At 39.3% G+C, this 11,691-nt stretch overlaps 1 protein-coding gene across 1 annotated transcript in view; it reads left to right on the top strand.

The window, feature by feature from the left end:
• The first annotated feature begins 6,619 nt into the window (after positions 1 to 6,619).
• vwa5b2 (von Willebrand factor A domain containing 5B2) overlaps positions 6,620 to 11,691 on the top strand; it is a 30,582-nt gene continuing 25,510 nt past the window's right edge. The window contains exons 1-3 of the mRNA XM_088345498.1: positions 6,620 to 6,756; positions 9,811 to 10,005; positions 10,729 to 10,932. Coding sequence (XP_088201624.1) covers positions 9,867 to 10,005; positions 10,729 to 10,932 — 343 coding nt within the window. The 5' untranslated portion in view covers positions 6,620 to 6,756; positions 9,811 to 9,866. The remainder of the gene's footprint in view (positions 6,757 to 9,810; positions 10,006 to 10,728; positions 10,933 to 11,691) is intronic.

Genomic DNA, 11,691 nt, shown 5'->3' with positions numbered 1-11,691 from the left:
GGCGTCCCACCCCTCCTCCCGGGCATCACTTGGCCGCCGACCCCATTGATCACTTACAGTCTTTTATCCTGCCCATTAAAATATTGTCAGTTCACATCACTTTTGTCTTTCTCTGATGAACTCTGCTTTTGTTACATAAAAGTTTGCCGTTGACATCCAGTAGAGTTTTTGGGATGCACTGAAAAGAAAATTTGGTCCTGGAAACGAAAAAATAAATAAAACTTATAATAACATATACATAACTCTAAATCAACAAAACAAGAAAGTTTGCAGATGCAGGGTATGATGGAATACCAACTGGTTCTAACTGAACAAAACACAAAAGGAAGAGGACACATCGTACATACTCACACACGGAAAGAGCAACTACAAAATGTTTCTTACACCAACCATTTTCTCACTTCAGAACAAAACATGAAAGTGAGACGCCACAAGACACATTATAACGCAAGGACAGGATAACATGAGTGCCATGACAACGAGGCCATGTAATACAATGGGGAAAACTAACAAGCTGTAACTGAACTAAAAATATGAAAGTAAGACAATGCATGATATAATTGAACACTAACTACTCTAAATGAACAAAACATAGACGGAAAACCCAAGGATATGTTAGAACACTAACTGAAACACATAGTCAAGTGATGCCCTGAAATGACAGTTTTGGGGCTGTAAACGGAAAACTAAAAATTGAGAAAGACTTACCTGAGAACGCAAAAATAAATCAAAATTAATACAGAACCATTAAAGGATACCCACACCGAATATTTTGGGATACCAACTGGCTCTTACTGAACAAAACACAAAAGGATTGAATAAGGAAGAAGGTAATATATTCACACTTGGATGGAACAAATACACAATATTCCATAACCAACTATCTCAAACAGAACAAAACATGAAAGTAAATGACAAAGCTATTGGAGCACTTATGAGCTCTAACAGAACAAAACATGAAAAGCCACGCAAGGATGTGTTTGTACGCTAACTGTAACTGAGAAATATATTCAAAAGAAAGACGATGCAGGATATGATGGCACACTAACTGGCTCTAATAGAACATAAAATGAAAGGAATATGACGCAAAACATGTTGGGACACTCGCTCTAACTGAACCAAACGTGAAATAATTTGGACACAGGAAATCTGCTCTCTCACATATTATTTCAACACCAACTAGCTCTAACAGAAAACAACCCCAAAAAGTCTGTCACAGGACCGGAACAACAACAAGAGTGCTTTGATGACTAGATCATGAAATATGATGCAGGGGTGCTGACTTAATCTAAATGAACAAAACATGAAAAGAGGAATCATTTGCAGAAAATGAATTGTACAGAATAACGAAGTTTACAAGGATCTTCAGAATTTAAAGACATTAAAGCTACCCTAACACAGGCCCTTACCCATTTCTTCTACACATTGTAGGAATGTTATCAGAGATATAAATGAACAAAACATTAAAGAGGAAGAACAAGCATGATATAGTGCAGCACAAATAAGCTCGTTCTGAACAAAACCTCAAAGGCAATGCGGAATATGTTGAATAATAATAATGCCAGAGCCTGTGTCCCATATCAATATAAATATACCACTTAAAATGTGTCTCCCACCTGCAGTTACTTAAGAGTGCTGAGGCTCATTTTCACTGTCATTTTTGTCCTAAATAATGGTTTCAAAACAAGGTGCAAGCAAATGAAAATGTCACAAAATGCTGCAAACGATAATGATATCGTCATATTTACCTTTGGTGCAGTCTGCAATGAGCGAGGGAGCAAAGGGAGTGTCTTGCGCTGTGTGCAGAGATCCACCCACATCTACTGCTCACCCAATCAAATTGCTCTCAGAAGTTTTCTGGCGTTGAGGTTGTTTTTTAAGAATTTTCTGTGGCTTTTTATCAAAAAGTATCTCAACAGTGATCATACATACTTTAATGAATTTCCATTTAAAGGATTTCTTGGCATCTAACTGCCAAAACAAGGTATGTGAACCTCTGTCTGCAAACTGATGTTAATATTGTGCCTATATTCTAGACTGAACCATGTTAATTTGTTGTGTTGCTATATACATTTACCAAAACCGGGGTATAACTGTATGACTTTTGATCGCCGCAGAGAAATATGTCATAGTCAAATTTATCCTCCGAGCCATATGTACTTATGAAAACAGCCAAAAAAGACTTGTAAGCCATAGGTTTCTAACCCCTTCTCTAACTAAACCAAATGACAACTCAATGAAGTTCCAAAACAAACTAGCACTAACTGAAAAAAAGCTTCAAAGGACTCATGTTGAGGTTTTTGAGATTTTCCTTGCCCTCATGTAGGTTTTAGATCAGGGGATGGTGTCATAATCGTCTGTGGTCTATGCAGCCCCTTCTAGACTCCTTATTATAAAGGGTGTCACAAATAAACCTGACTTGACTTGGCTCAGGACATGTATACAACATGAACATGAGTGCCAAGACTTTGAAACCATGAATTCTAATGTTGAAAAACTAATTGGCTCTAACTTAACAAAACATGAAAGGGAAAAAAGAAGGACATGTTGGAACTCTGACCTTAACCGAACAAAAACATGAGAGGAAGACAATCCAAACTACAGGTGTGTTGAAACACTAACAAGATCTAATCGAACAAAGCATGAAAGTTATACAACACAGGATATGTTGGAAAACTTACCAAACAGAAACATAAAACCAAGACAACGCAGAACATGTCGGGACACTAACTCCAACTGAACAAAACATGTAAGGAAGAACTCTATGGCTCTCAAAAATCAAAGTACGATTCCACGGAAAACTCCAAAACAAAGAACATGACGGTACAAAAAGTACAAAACATTAGAGTATAAAAACAGCACAGAACATGAAAGTTTTTTTTTTTTACTTAGAGCAAACAAATATATATATATTTTTTAACAGCCTGTTCTGTGTTTGTTTGTTTCAACTGGAGAGCAATGGTGTTCAAACCATTTTTGGCCATTGTCTTGGACGCCAAACAATTGAAATGTAGGTCAGTGGGCTACCACAAGTAGTGAGTGCAGACACTTCTTATTCCCCCCCACCCCATAGAAATTGTCTTGTATTGGTTGCTGACCAACTAAAACTTGTTTGATTCAGTTTTTTTTTTAAAATAAATTCCCTTTTTTTGTCCTTTATATTTTCTATGTTAACTCTGACGGCTTACTTTCTTCAGTCAGTGCAAATGTGTTCTCATTTTTCTCACGTTCATTCAGAAAAACTAAAAAAAACAAATCCTGTTTTACAATTATCCAAAAAAGAGCGAGCTTTATTGGCAATGTTTTCCTAGCCAATTTAAAGCCGTCTCTTCCGCTGATTAATGTTATCAATAAAGTTTTTTTTTTTTTTTTTTAATAAATTGTAATTGGTTAAATGGAGCGTATTTGGGATCGACGGTTATGAGTTAGGGGAAAAAACAGTGCTGGTAATTTGGCCAGAAGGCAAAGTCTGACGTCTAGTGTTCAAATGTTGCACTGCAATCCATATAAAAATAGTGAATTTTTGTAATTCTCATCTGTTTTATTTGGCTTCTGGACAAAAAATAAGAAAAACACCCCCAAATTTAACAATATTATTATTATGTATACCTTAGTCGTTTTTTATCATTTAAAAAAAATTCTCCCTAAATGAGAAATAAAAATACTTGAAATACTTTAAATGATTTACTAGTTTTGAACCTTCCTGTGTGGAGTTTGCATGTTCTCCCCGTGCTCGCATGGGTTTCCTCCGGGCACTCTCCCACATTCCAAAAACATGCATGTTAGGTTTATCGGCCGGTCCGAATTGTCCCTAGGTGTGAATGAGCGAGTGAGTTGTCTGTCTCTGCGGCTCAGGGTGTCCCCTGTCCACTGCCCGAAGATAGCTAGGATGTGCTCCAGCACCCCCGCGACCCTCCTGAGGATAAGCGGTGCAGATAATGGATGGATGGATTTACTAGCTACTACATAGGGCCAAGTTGCTTGTTTGATTAAAAATGTTCTTATTTTAATAGAAAACTACAAGTTGGAGTCTTATAAACAGAAAAAATGTTACTTAAAATTTGCAAAATATCCTGCCAACGGGGTGATATTTTGTTTTTGTTTTTTTGGTATTTGTTGTGTAAATATCATATGAGATATAAGAAGTTATTTTTGCTTGTTGAACCTAACAATTTTAGAGAAAAGAGCCACTAAAAAACCTTCAAAAACCTAACTAAATATATCATATGGGAAATCTTTTTCGCTCAGTTTTTAGTTTATTTTCCTCAGTTCTTTTTTAAAACACAATTATTTACCAGCTCCTGGGTATGATCATTAACATTTTTTTAGGGAGATTTTTGTTTGGATGTATGAGATACACAATATAAACTGTCCTAACATACAAAAATAAAATAAAGAAATAAAGCCCTGGGATACAATATGAATCTGGTCTGAGGTGTTCTTAATTATGGCAAGTTTTGTTTCTGGTGCATTCTATTGGTACAAAAATAAGATTTCTTTCAGCCAATAAAACATTGATTTGAACATTTCTTTTAAAATGAATAGGTGAAAAAAGGTGTACATCTTTTGCACAGTGGAATAGACATTTAGGTTGCCGCCATGTTGGTCCGGCATCAAGCCGCCACGCTGTGCTCTGTTGCACTGGCCCACCCTTGCACCGTATAACACAGTGCCCCCCAAAAAAATCTTAATACAGTACTTTCATTTTTTTATACAAACACTTGCGCCTCTCTCTTCATTTGTTTTACTCTCCGTTGCACTCCTGCTCTCACTTTATTTCTCTCTTGCACTCTCACCACTTTCTCTTTCTCTCTGTTTATTTATCTCACTTTCTCTTACTCTTACTCTCTCTCTCTCTTTTGCTCTCTCTCTCTCTCTCTCTCTCTTCCGCTGTCTCTCTCTCTCTCCCTCTCTCTCTCTCTCTCTCTCTGTCTTTCACTCTCTCTCTGTCTCTCTCTCTCTGTCTCTCTCTCTCTCTTTCTCTTTCTCGCTCTCTCTCTCTCTCTGTCTTTCAACTCTCTCTGTCTCTCAATCTCTCTGTCTCTCTCTCTCTCTTTCTCTCTCTCTCGCTCTCGTTTTCTGTCTCCCTTTATCGCTCTCTCTCTTTCTCCCTGCCCGTCTCTCTTTCTCTCTCGCTCTTGCAATCCCCTTTTACACACGCCCTCTCTATCTCACCATCTCTCTAACTTTCTCTTTCTATTGTCTTTGTCTTTCTCTCTCTCTCCCCCTCTCTCTGTCTCTCCTGGCCCTCTGTAACACACACCCTCTTGGTCTCACTTTCTGTTGCCCACTCTCCCCTCTCTCCCACTTTTTCTCTCTCTCTCTCCCTCTCTCTCTCTCTCTCTCTCTATTTCTCTCTCTCTCTCTCTCTCACTCTCTTTCTCTCTTTCTTTTTCTCTCTGTATTTCTGTTTATTACCCTTTCTTTCTCTTGCACTCCTCACCCGTTTCTCTCTCTCTCTCTCCCTCTCTCTTTCTCCCTCTCTCTCTCTCCCCCTCTCTTGTTATGTCTCTTTATTGCTCTCACTTTCTCTAGCACTGTCTTTTTTTACTTTCTCTTTCTTTTACAATCTTTCTGACACTCGCTTTGTCTCTTTCTTCGCTTGCCTCCCCTCCCTCTTGCTTTCTGTTCCTCCCTCTACTTTTTTCTTTCTTTTTCTCTCTGTATGTCTGTTTCCCTCTCTTTCTCTTGCACTCCCCACCCCTTTCTCTCTCTCTTTCTCTCTCACTACCTTTCTCTCTTACACACACTCTCTCTTTCTGTCATTTAGTCACTCTTTTGCTCTATTTCTCTCACTTTCTCTCTCTTTCTCTCTCATCTCTTTCTCTCTATTTCTTTTACGCATTCTTTTGCTCTAACTTTGTCCCTCTCTTGCTCTCCCTCTCACTTTCTCTCACTCTTTTTCTCTCTATCTGTATCCCTCTCTCTCTCTGTTTCTCTCACTTTCTCTTGCTCTCTATTACTCTTTCAAATTCTCTTACTCTATTTTCCACACATTATCTTTTGCTCTCACTTTCTTTCTGTCTTGCCCTCTCTCATATCTCTTATCCTTTCTCTCTCTCACTTTCTCTCTCTCTCTCACTCTCTCTCTTTCTCTATCTATTTATCTATCTATCTATCTATCTATCTATCTATCTATCTATCTATCTATCTATCTATCTATCTATCTATCTATCTATCTATCTATCTATCTATCTATCTATCTATCTATCTATCTATCTATCTATCTATCTATCTATCTATCTATCTATCTATCTATCTATCTATCTATCTATCTATCTATCTATCTATCTATCTATCTATCTATCTATCTAACTATCTATCTGTTAATTAATCCTTCTCTTGCTTCTACTCTCTAAATCTCTCTTTTACACACACTCTCTTGCTCCCTTGTTCTCACTCTCACTCTCTTGCCCTCTCGCTCACTTTCACTCCTTATTTCTCTCACTTTCTATTGCACTTTCTATTGCACTCTCTCTCTCTCTCTCTCTCTCTCTCTCTCTCTCTCTCTTGCAGTCTCTAACTCTTTCTCTTTAACACACACTCTCTCTTGCTCCCACATTATCTCTCTCTCCCTCTCTCTCTCTCTTCATCCAGGCCAATAACTATGAATGATGGGGCTTCTCCCATCACAGCCCATCGTCCGGATGAGAATCAGGCTGCTCTTCACTTCATGTCGGTGAGTGTTTGCCTCTGGCCAAATGTTTGGTGGGCGAGCGAGCCGAATTTCCCTTTGTCGTCTCTGGAGCCCAACAGGTAAGCCAGGGATCATCCCACACAAATCTTTGCTCACATAAAAAAAAAAAGGCTCTTGAACTTTCATGCAAGGATGTCACTATAACCATTTACCCCTTGTTTATTTACATTGCATATATAATCAAGTCATGTGTTTGTAAATAACTTGAATAAAAACATTTAAATGTAATTAATAATTAATTTGAAACTAGCAGAAATGATTACATTTTTTTCAAACAAGAGTGGCACAATAACTGTTTGTTTTTTGCCACCAATAACCATTAATTGTTAAAATCCTTGACCAATAACTTTTTTTTTTACTGCTTGTTATATTTATAAAATAATAAAATACACACACAAAATCAAATGTTTTTTTGTGTATTTTACTTGGTTAACTATTGCAATAACTATACAGTTCCTGCAAACATTTTTTTAGATAGACTATAGCTCGACTTAATTAATTAACCACTCAGTCTATAATAACTAGACAAGCTATCGTTATGAGCACCAAATATCACAGAAACGGCATATGATGATGGTGATGTTCCATTCTTTAAAAAATATATTACTTATAAACATGATACTCATGCTCCAAACCAGAATGTCACACATGACTCTGATTTCTTTCAAGTGACATGATATTAGCTGTACTCATTGATAGTTATAATACATAAAATGAAATAAACAAATTATTTGGGGCGAGATTGACTGACTGGTCCATTTTCCTTCCTCCAAACAACTTTCTCCCTTTATTATCTTGTTATGAGGTGAGAGAAACAGTAGCCAGATGGAGGCTGTTGATCTAGTTGGAAAGGGGTAAGTGGAAAGGCCATTAAGACAAAAAAAAAAAACACTCAGTGTGCACACGCACATACGTCAATTGGTTAAAAGTTGGTGGGAATTATTGAAGGCCTGATGCCGAGATGAGTGAGTGTTGACCTGTTCTGTTAATGATTGACGAAATGAAACCACTGGTTGCTAAGCAGCGGAGGAAAAAAAGGGTGTAAGAGCTGCTTTGTACATTTTGCAATAGTGAGCATTCTCACTTTCCTGGGGGGCAAGGGAGGTGGTTAAAGATGTCTCATCTCATCAGCTGCACCGCTTATCCTCAGTAGGGTCGCGGGGGTGCTGGAGCCCATCCCAGCAATCATCGGGCAGTGGGCAGGGGACACCCTGAACTGGTTGCCAGCCAATCGCAGGGCACACGGGGACAGACAACTCACTCGCTCATTCACACCTAGGGACAATTTGGACCGGCCAATTCACCTGAAATGCATGTTTTTGGAATGTGGGAGGAAACCGGAGTGGTTAAAGATGTAATACACATAAAAGGAGAAGAAGAAAAAATGTTTTTTGAGACAGAAATGAGTTTTAAAAAAGTAACACAAGATTATCCCTATGATACAGAAAAACAAATAATGCAGGACTAAACAAAAACAGCACAGTGGTTAGCATGTGTGCGGCACAGTTCTGAGGTCATGAGATCAAACCTTCCAGTGTGGAGTTTGCATGTTCTCCCTGTGCTTACGTGGGTTTACTCTGGGCACTCCGGTTTCCTCCCACATTCCAAAAATATGCATGTCAGGTTAATTGGCCGGTCCAAATTGTCCCTAGGTGTGAATGGGCGAGTGAGTTGTCTGTCTCTGTGTGCCTTGCAGCTGGCTGGCAACCAGTTAAGGGTGTCCCCTGCTCACTGCCCGAAGATAGCTGGGATGGGCTCCAGCACCCCCGCGACCCTACTGAGGATAAGTGGTGCAGATAATGGATGGATGGATGGATAAACAGAAACAGTTGTGGAATTGTCACGAGGTGGAAGGGGTGACCGGACCAGAACGGAGGCAGGAGGCAGGGAGGGAGAACTCAATTGCGTACGATCAAAGCTTTTATTTACCAAAATAAAAGTTGTCCAAAAACTCCGGGACAAAACAGAACAAAAACATTCTTACACTCAGAATGGTCAGGTACAGGTTTCCTCCGACTTAAACTAAACAGGACAAGGCATAACAGAACAGAAAAGGTATAATGAGCCAACACCCGCTATACCCACCACCCAACCTTAAATAGCAGCCACGCAATTAGCTGATCTGCTTCAGCTGGTGCCCAGGGGGCGGGGCAGACCGGTCGCTACGGCGACCATGACAGGAATAAAATATACCTGAAATCCGGGGTTGGGGGAATAACCAAAGAAATAAGTTAAAAAACACTTCAAGAAATTAATTTTGCTTGCGAAATAAGTATGGAAATAAATCAATAAAATCAGTCAAATAAAAGTTCTTAAATACTGAAACATAATTTGTGCTAAATAAATTATAAAAAAATGAAAAGTGGAACATGAAATAATAATTTAAATGAATTGTACTATAGATATGTCATGAACCAGAACAGGGTCAGGACCCAAACGGGTGATATTTCTCACACAAGCCTTTTATTTTGGGGAGTCATGCACGTTAGGCAGCAGTCTGTGAAATGGTAGGAAGCCAGAGGCTGACGATCGATACCAATTGCCCAAGTAAATATCGGACAGATGGGGTTGATACCGGACAGGATGGGACAGACAGGATTGATAATGAAACAGGATATCAAAATAAAACAGGAAAAACTAGACGGGAACGAAAACTGGAGAAAATAATAAACCGGACAAAAATAGACGGGAACAAAACTGGAAACCGATATTAAACAGGGCAAAAGTAAATGGGAAAAGTACCAGACAGGAAATGCCAACAGGAAAGAGGACCGAGTTAAAACCCACGTCTTGCGGGCAGGGGTTCGTTGACGGACTGACCAGGAAGAATGAGAGCAATGAGTTTAAATAGACGGAAAGCCAATCTGTCAATGAGCCACAGCTGGCCCATGTGCCGCCATGGCAACCGTGACAAGTTACACGTAATATAATTAAAAATCCTTGAAAAAAGCAAGATCTTTTCACAAAAAAAGATGATAAAACATGAATAATGATAACGTAAAAGTAATCCTCAAACCAAGCATGGTTCCTTGCCAACTAGATTTTTTACTGTGCATTTCTACATGATTAGAAATCTCATTTCCAAATAATTGAAGCAAACTCTTCCTGTTTAGTTTCTTTTCTGTAAAGAATATCTGCTGGAAATGGAAACGTTCTGAAAGCAGAAAAGATGGTGGGCCTAAGGAACCGCTCCACATGGGATCCTCTCCTCCTCAAGTCGTCTTGCATCAAGTCGTGCGCCGTGGGATGCTCATTGGGCATCACTGCCCACCTCACCTACGCCAACGTGGAGAAAGAACCCGTAGAAGGCGAGTGATTCCGACCTCCTTACTTTTGGAACACTCAATTACTGCAATTCCTGTTTATTCCAGTTAATGGGGACAAGAACCCCCCCCCTGCGATATGCGAAAATCCGAGAAATAGCATTTCAATATGCAAGATAAGGGGGAACTGGGGATAATGTACTGTGGCCAAAACAGTGCAGTTCGTTTTGAGCGGGCCACAATGGCAGGATTAGTCGGCCCAAATAAAATAAATGCGCTCTGCCCCAAACCAGCGCTAATTGACCACGGACGATGGATCGTGGCCAAAACAGTGCAGTTCATTTAACGTGACCCAGGACGGCACACACTCCGACAAAAGTGCCTTCTGCCGGTCACCACTGGCAGCAATATGTGATTGGGGCTAATGAATCCTGGCTACATTTGTGATGTTCATTTCAGAAAAAAAAGAATCACGATACATAATACCAATTTTCTCTCTCAGCCCCTTATATCAGCAATTGTCGAATGGGTATAAAGGAATGTGTCCAAAACAGTTCAGTTCATTTTAGGTGGGCTATAATGGCACACTTGGCACCAGCCTGAACCGGATAAAAAGCACTCTGTCGGCTCTTGCTCCCAGCTATGGTCCACTAAGGATAATAGATCCAAGCATTTTATTATATCCGGGTCAGAAGGGCATGCCTCTTAAAACAAGTGTGAAATGCGAAGAATCGAATGATAACAGTATTTGTTTTTCTTCCGTCGTAGGAGTGTTTGTGTACCCACTGGGCGAAAAGGAAGTGGTGGTGGGCTTCGAGGCAGCCATCGCCGGGCGTCTGCTGGGCGTCCAGATTCAGAACCGAGGAAAGCTGAACGATTGCTGCCTGGATGCCTGCTGCCTCCCTACTGCCGCAGATGGACGGGAGTGGAACTGCTGTGGTAGCTTGGACTTGGACATGCGATGCAACAATGGTTAAGTGACAATTTTTTTTTTCACAATATGAGCAACATTTACCAAAATTTGTTTATTGTTTATTTTGTTTATGCAAAATAAAAATTTTAATAGTAATACAAAAATGATATTGAAAATAAGCAAAATTCTCTGCCAATGCGACAGAGTTTAAATTATCAAAATCTAATCAAACAGATAGTTGATCCTTTTATTAATCTTTTGTGTTTTTTCCTTTTAAAAATAAAAACCACTGTCATAAGACGGAAAAAAGGGATTGCAATGAAGAAATAAGTATACAAGAAAATAAGGGGGGGAGTATTAAAGATCCCCCACAAAAAAACAAGTAAAATCATTTTAAAAATAATACAATAACATAAAAAATCCTTAAAATATGTCAAGAGAAATATGTAAAAGATAAGTAAAATAATAATACAAACATCGGGGAAATATTTGTACAATAGAATTAAAATGAAGTAAAAATGAAAAAAAAGAATGTCACGATTTTGTCACTTGCCCGCTAATTGCCCTCAATTGCGCTCACTCTTTTAGCCCCAGCTGCCACTTCTTCCCTAATTATCCCTCTCCCAATTTAAGCACTTCATTCTTGTTCGTCTTTGTCAGTCTGTCAGCGAACCTCAGCACATGCAAGGCAAGCACTTTTTGACTCTGGCTCCCGCTTTGATTCCGACCTGATCCTGTATCCTGCCTGATTCCGTCCCCCATATCGATCCCCTGTCCCTGCTTTCCGATCATCTCCGGTTACCTGACTGGCTTCCGAA

This window comes from Urocampus carinirostris, chromosome 1 (assembly GCF_059441175.1).
Source record: "Urocampus carinirostris isolate Australia breed hairy pipefish chromosome 1, RoL_Ucar_1.0, whole genome shotgun sequence".
NCBI lineage: Eukaryota > Metazoa > Chordata > Actinopteri > Syngnathiformes > Syngnathidae > Urocampus > Urocampus carinirostris.
This window is presented reverse-complemented; position numbering and strand designations above follow the sequence as displayed.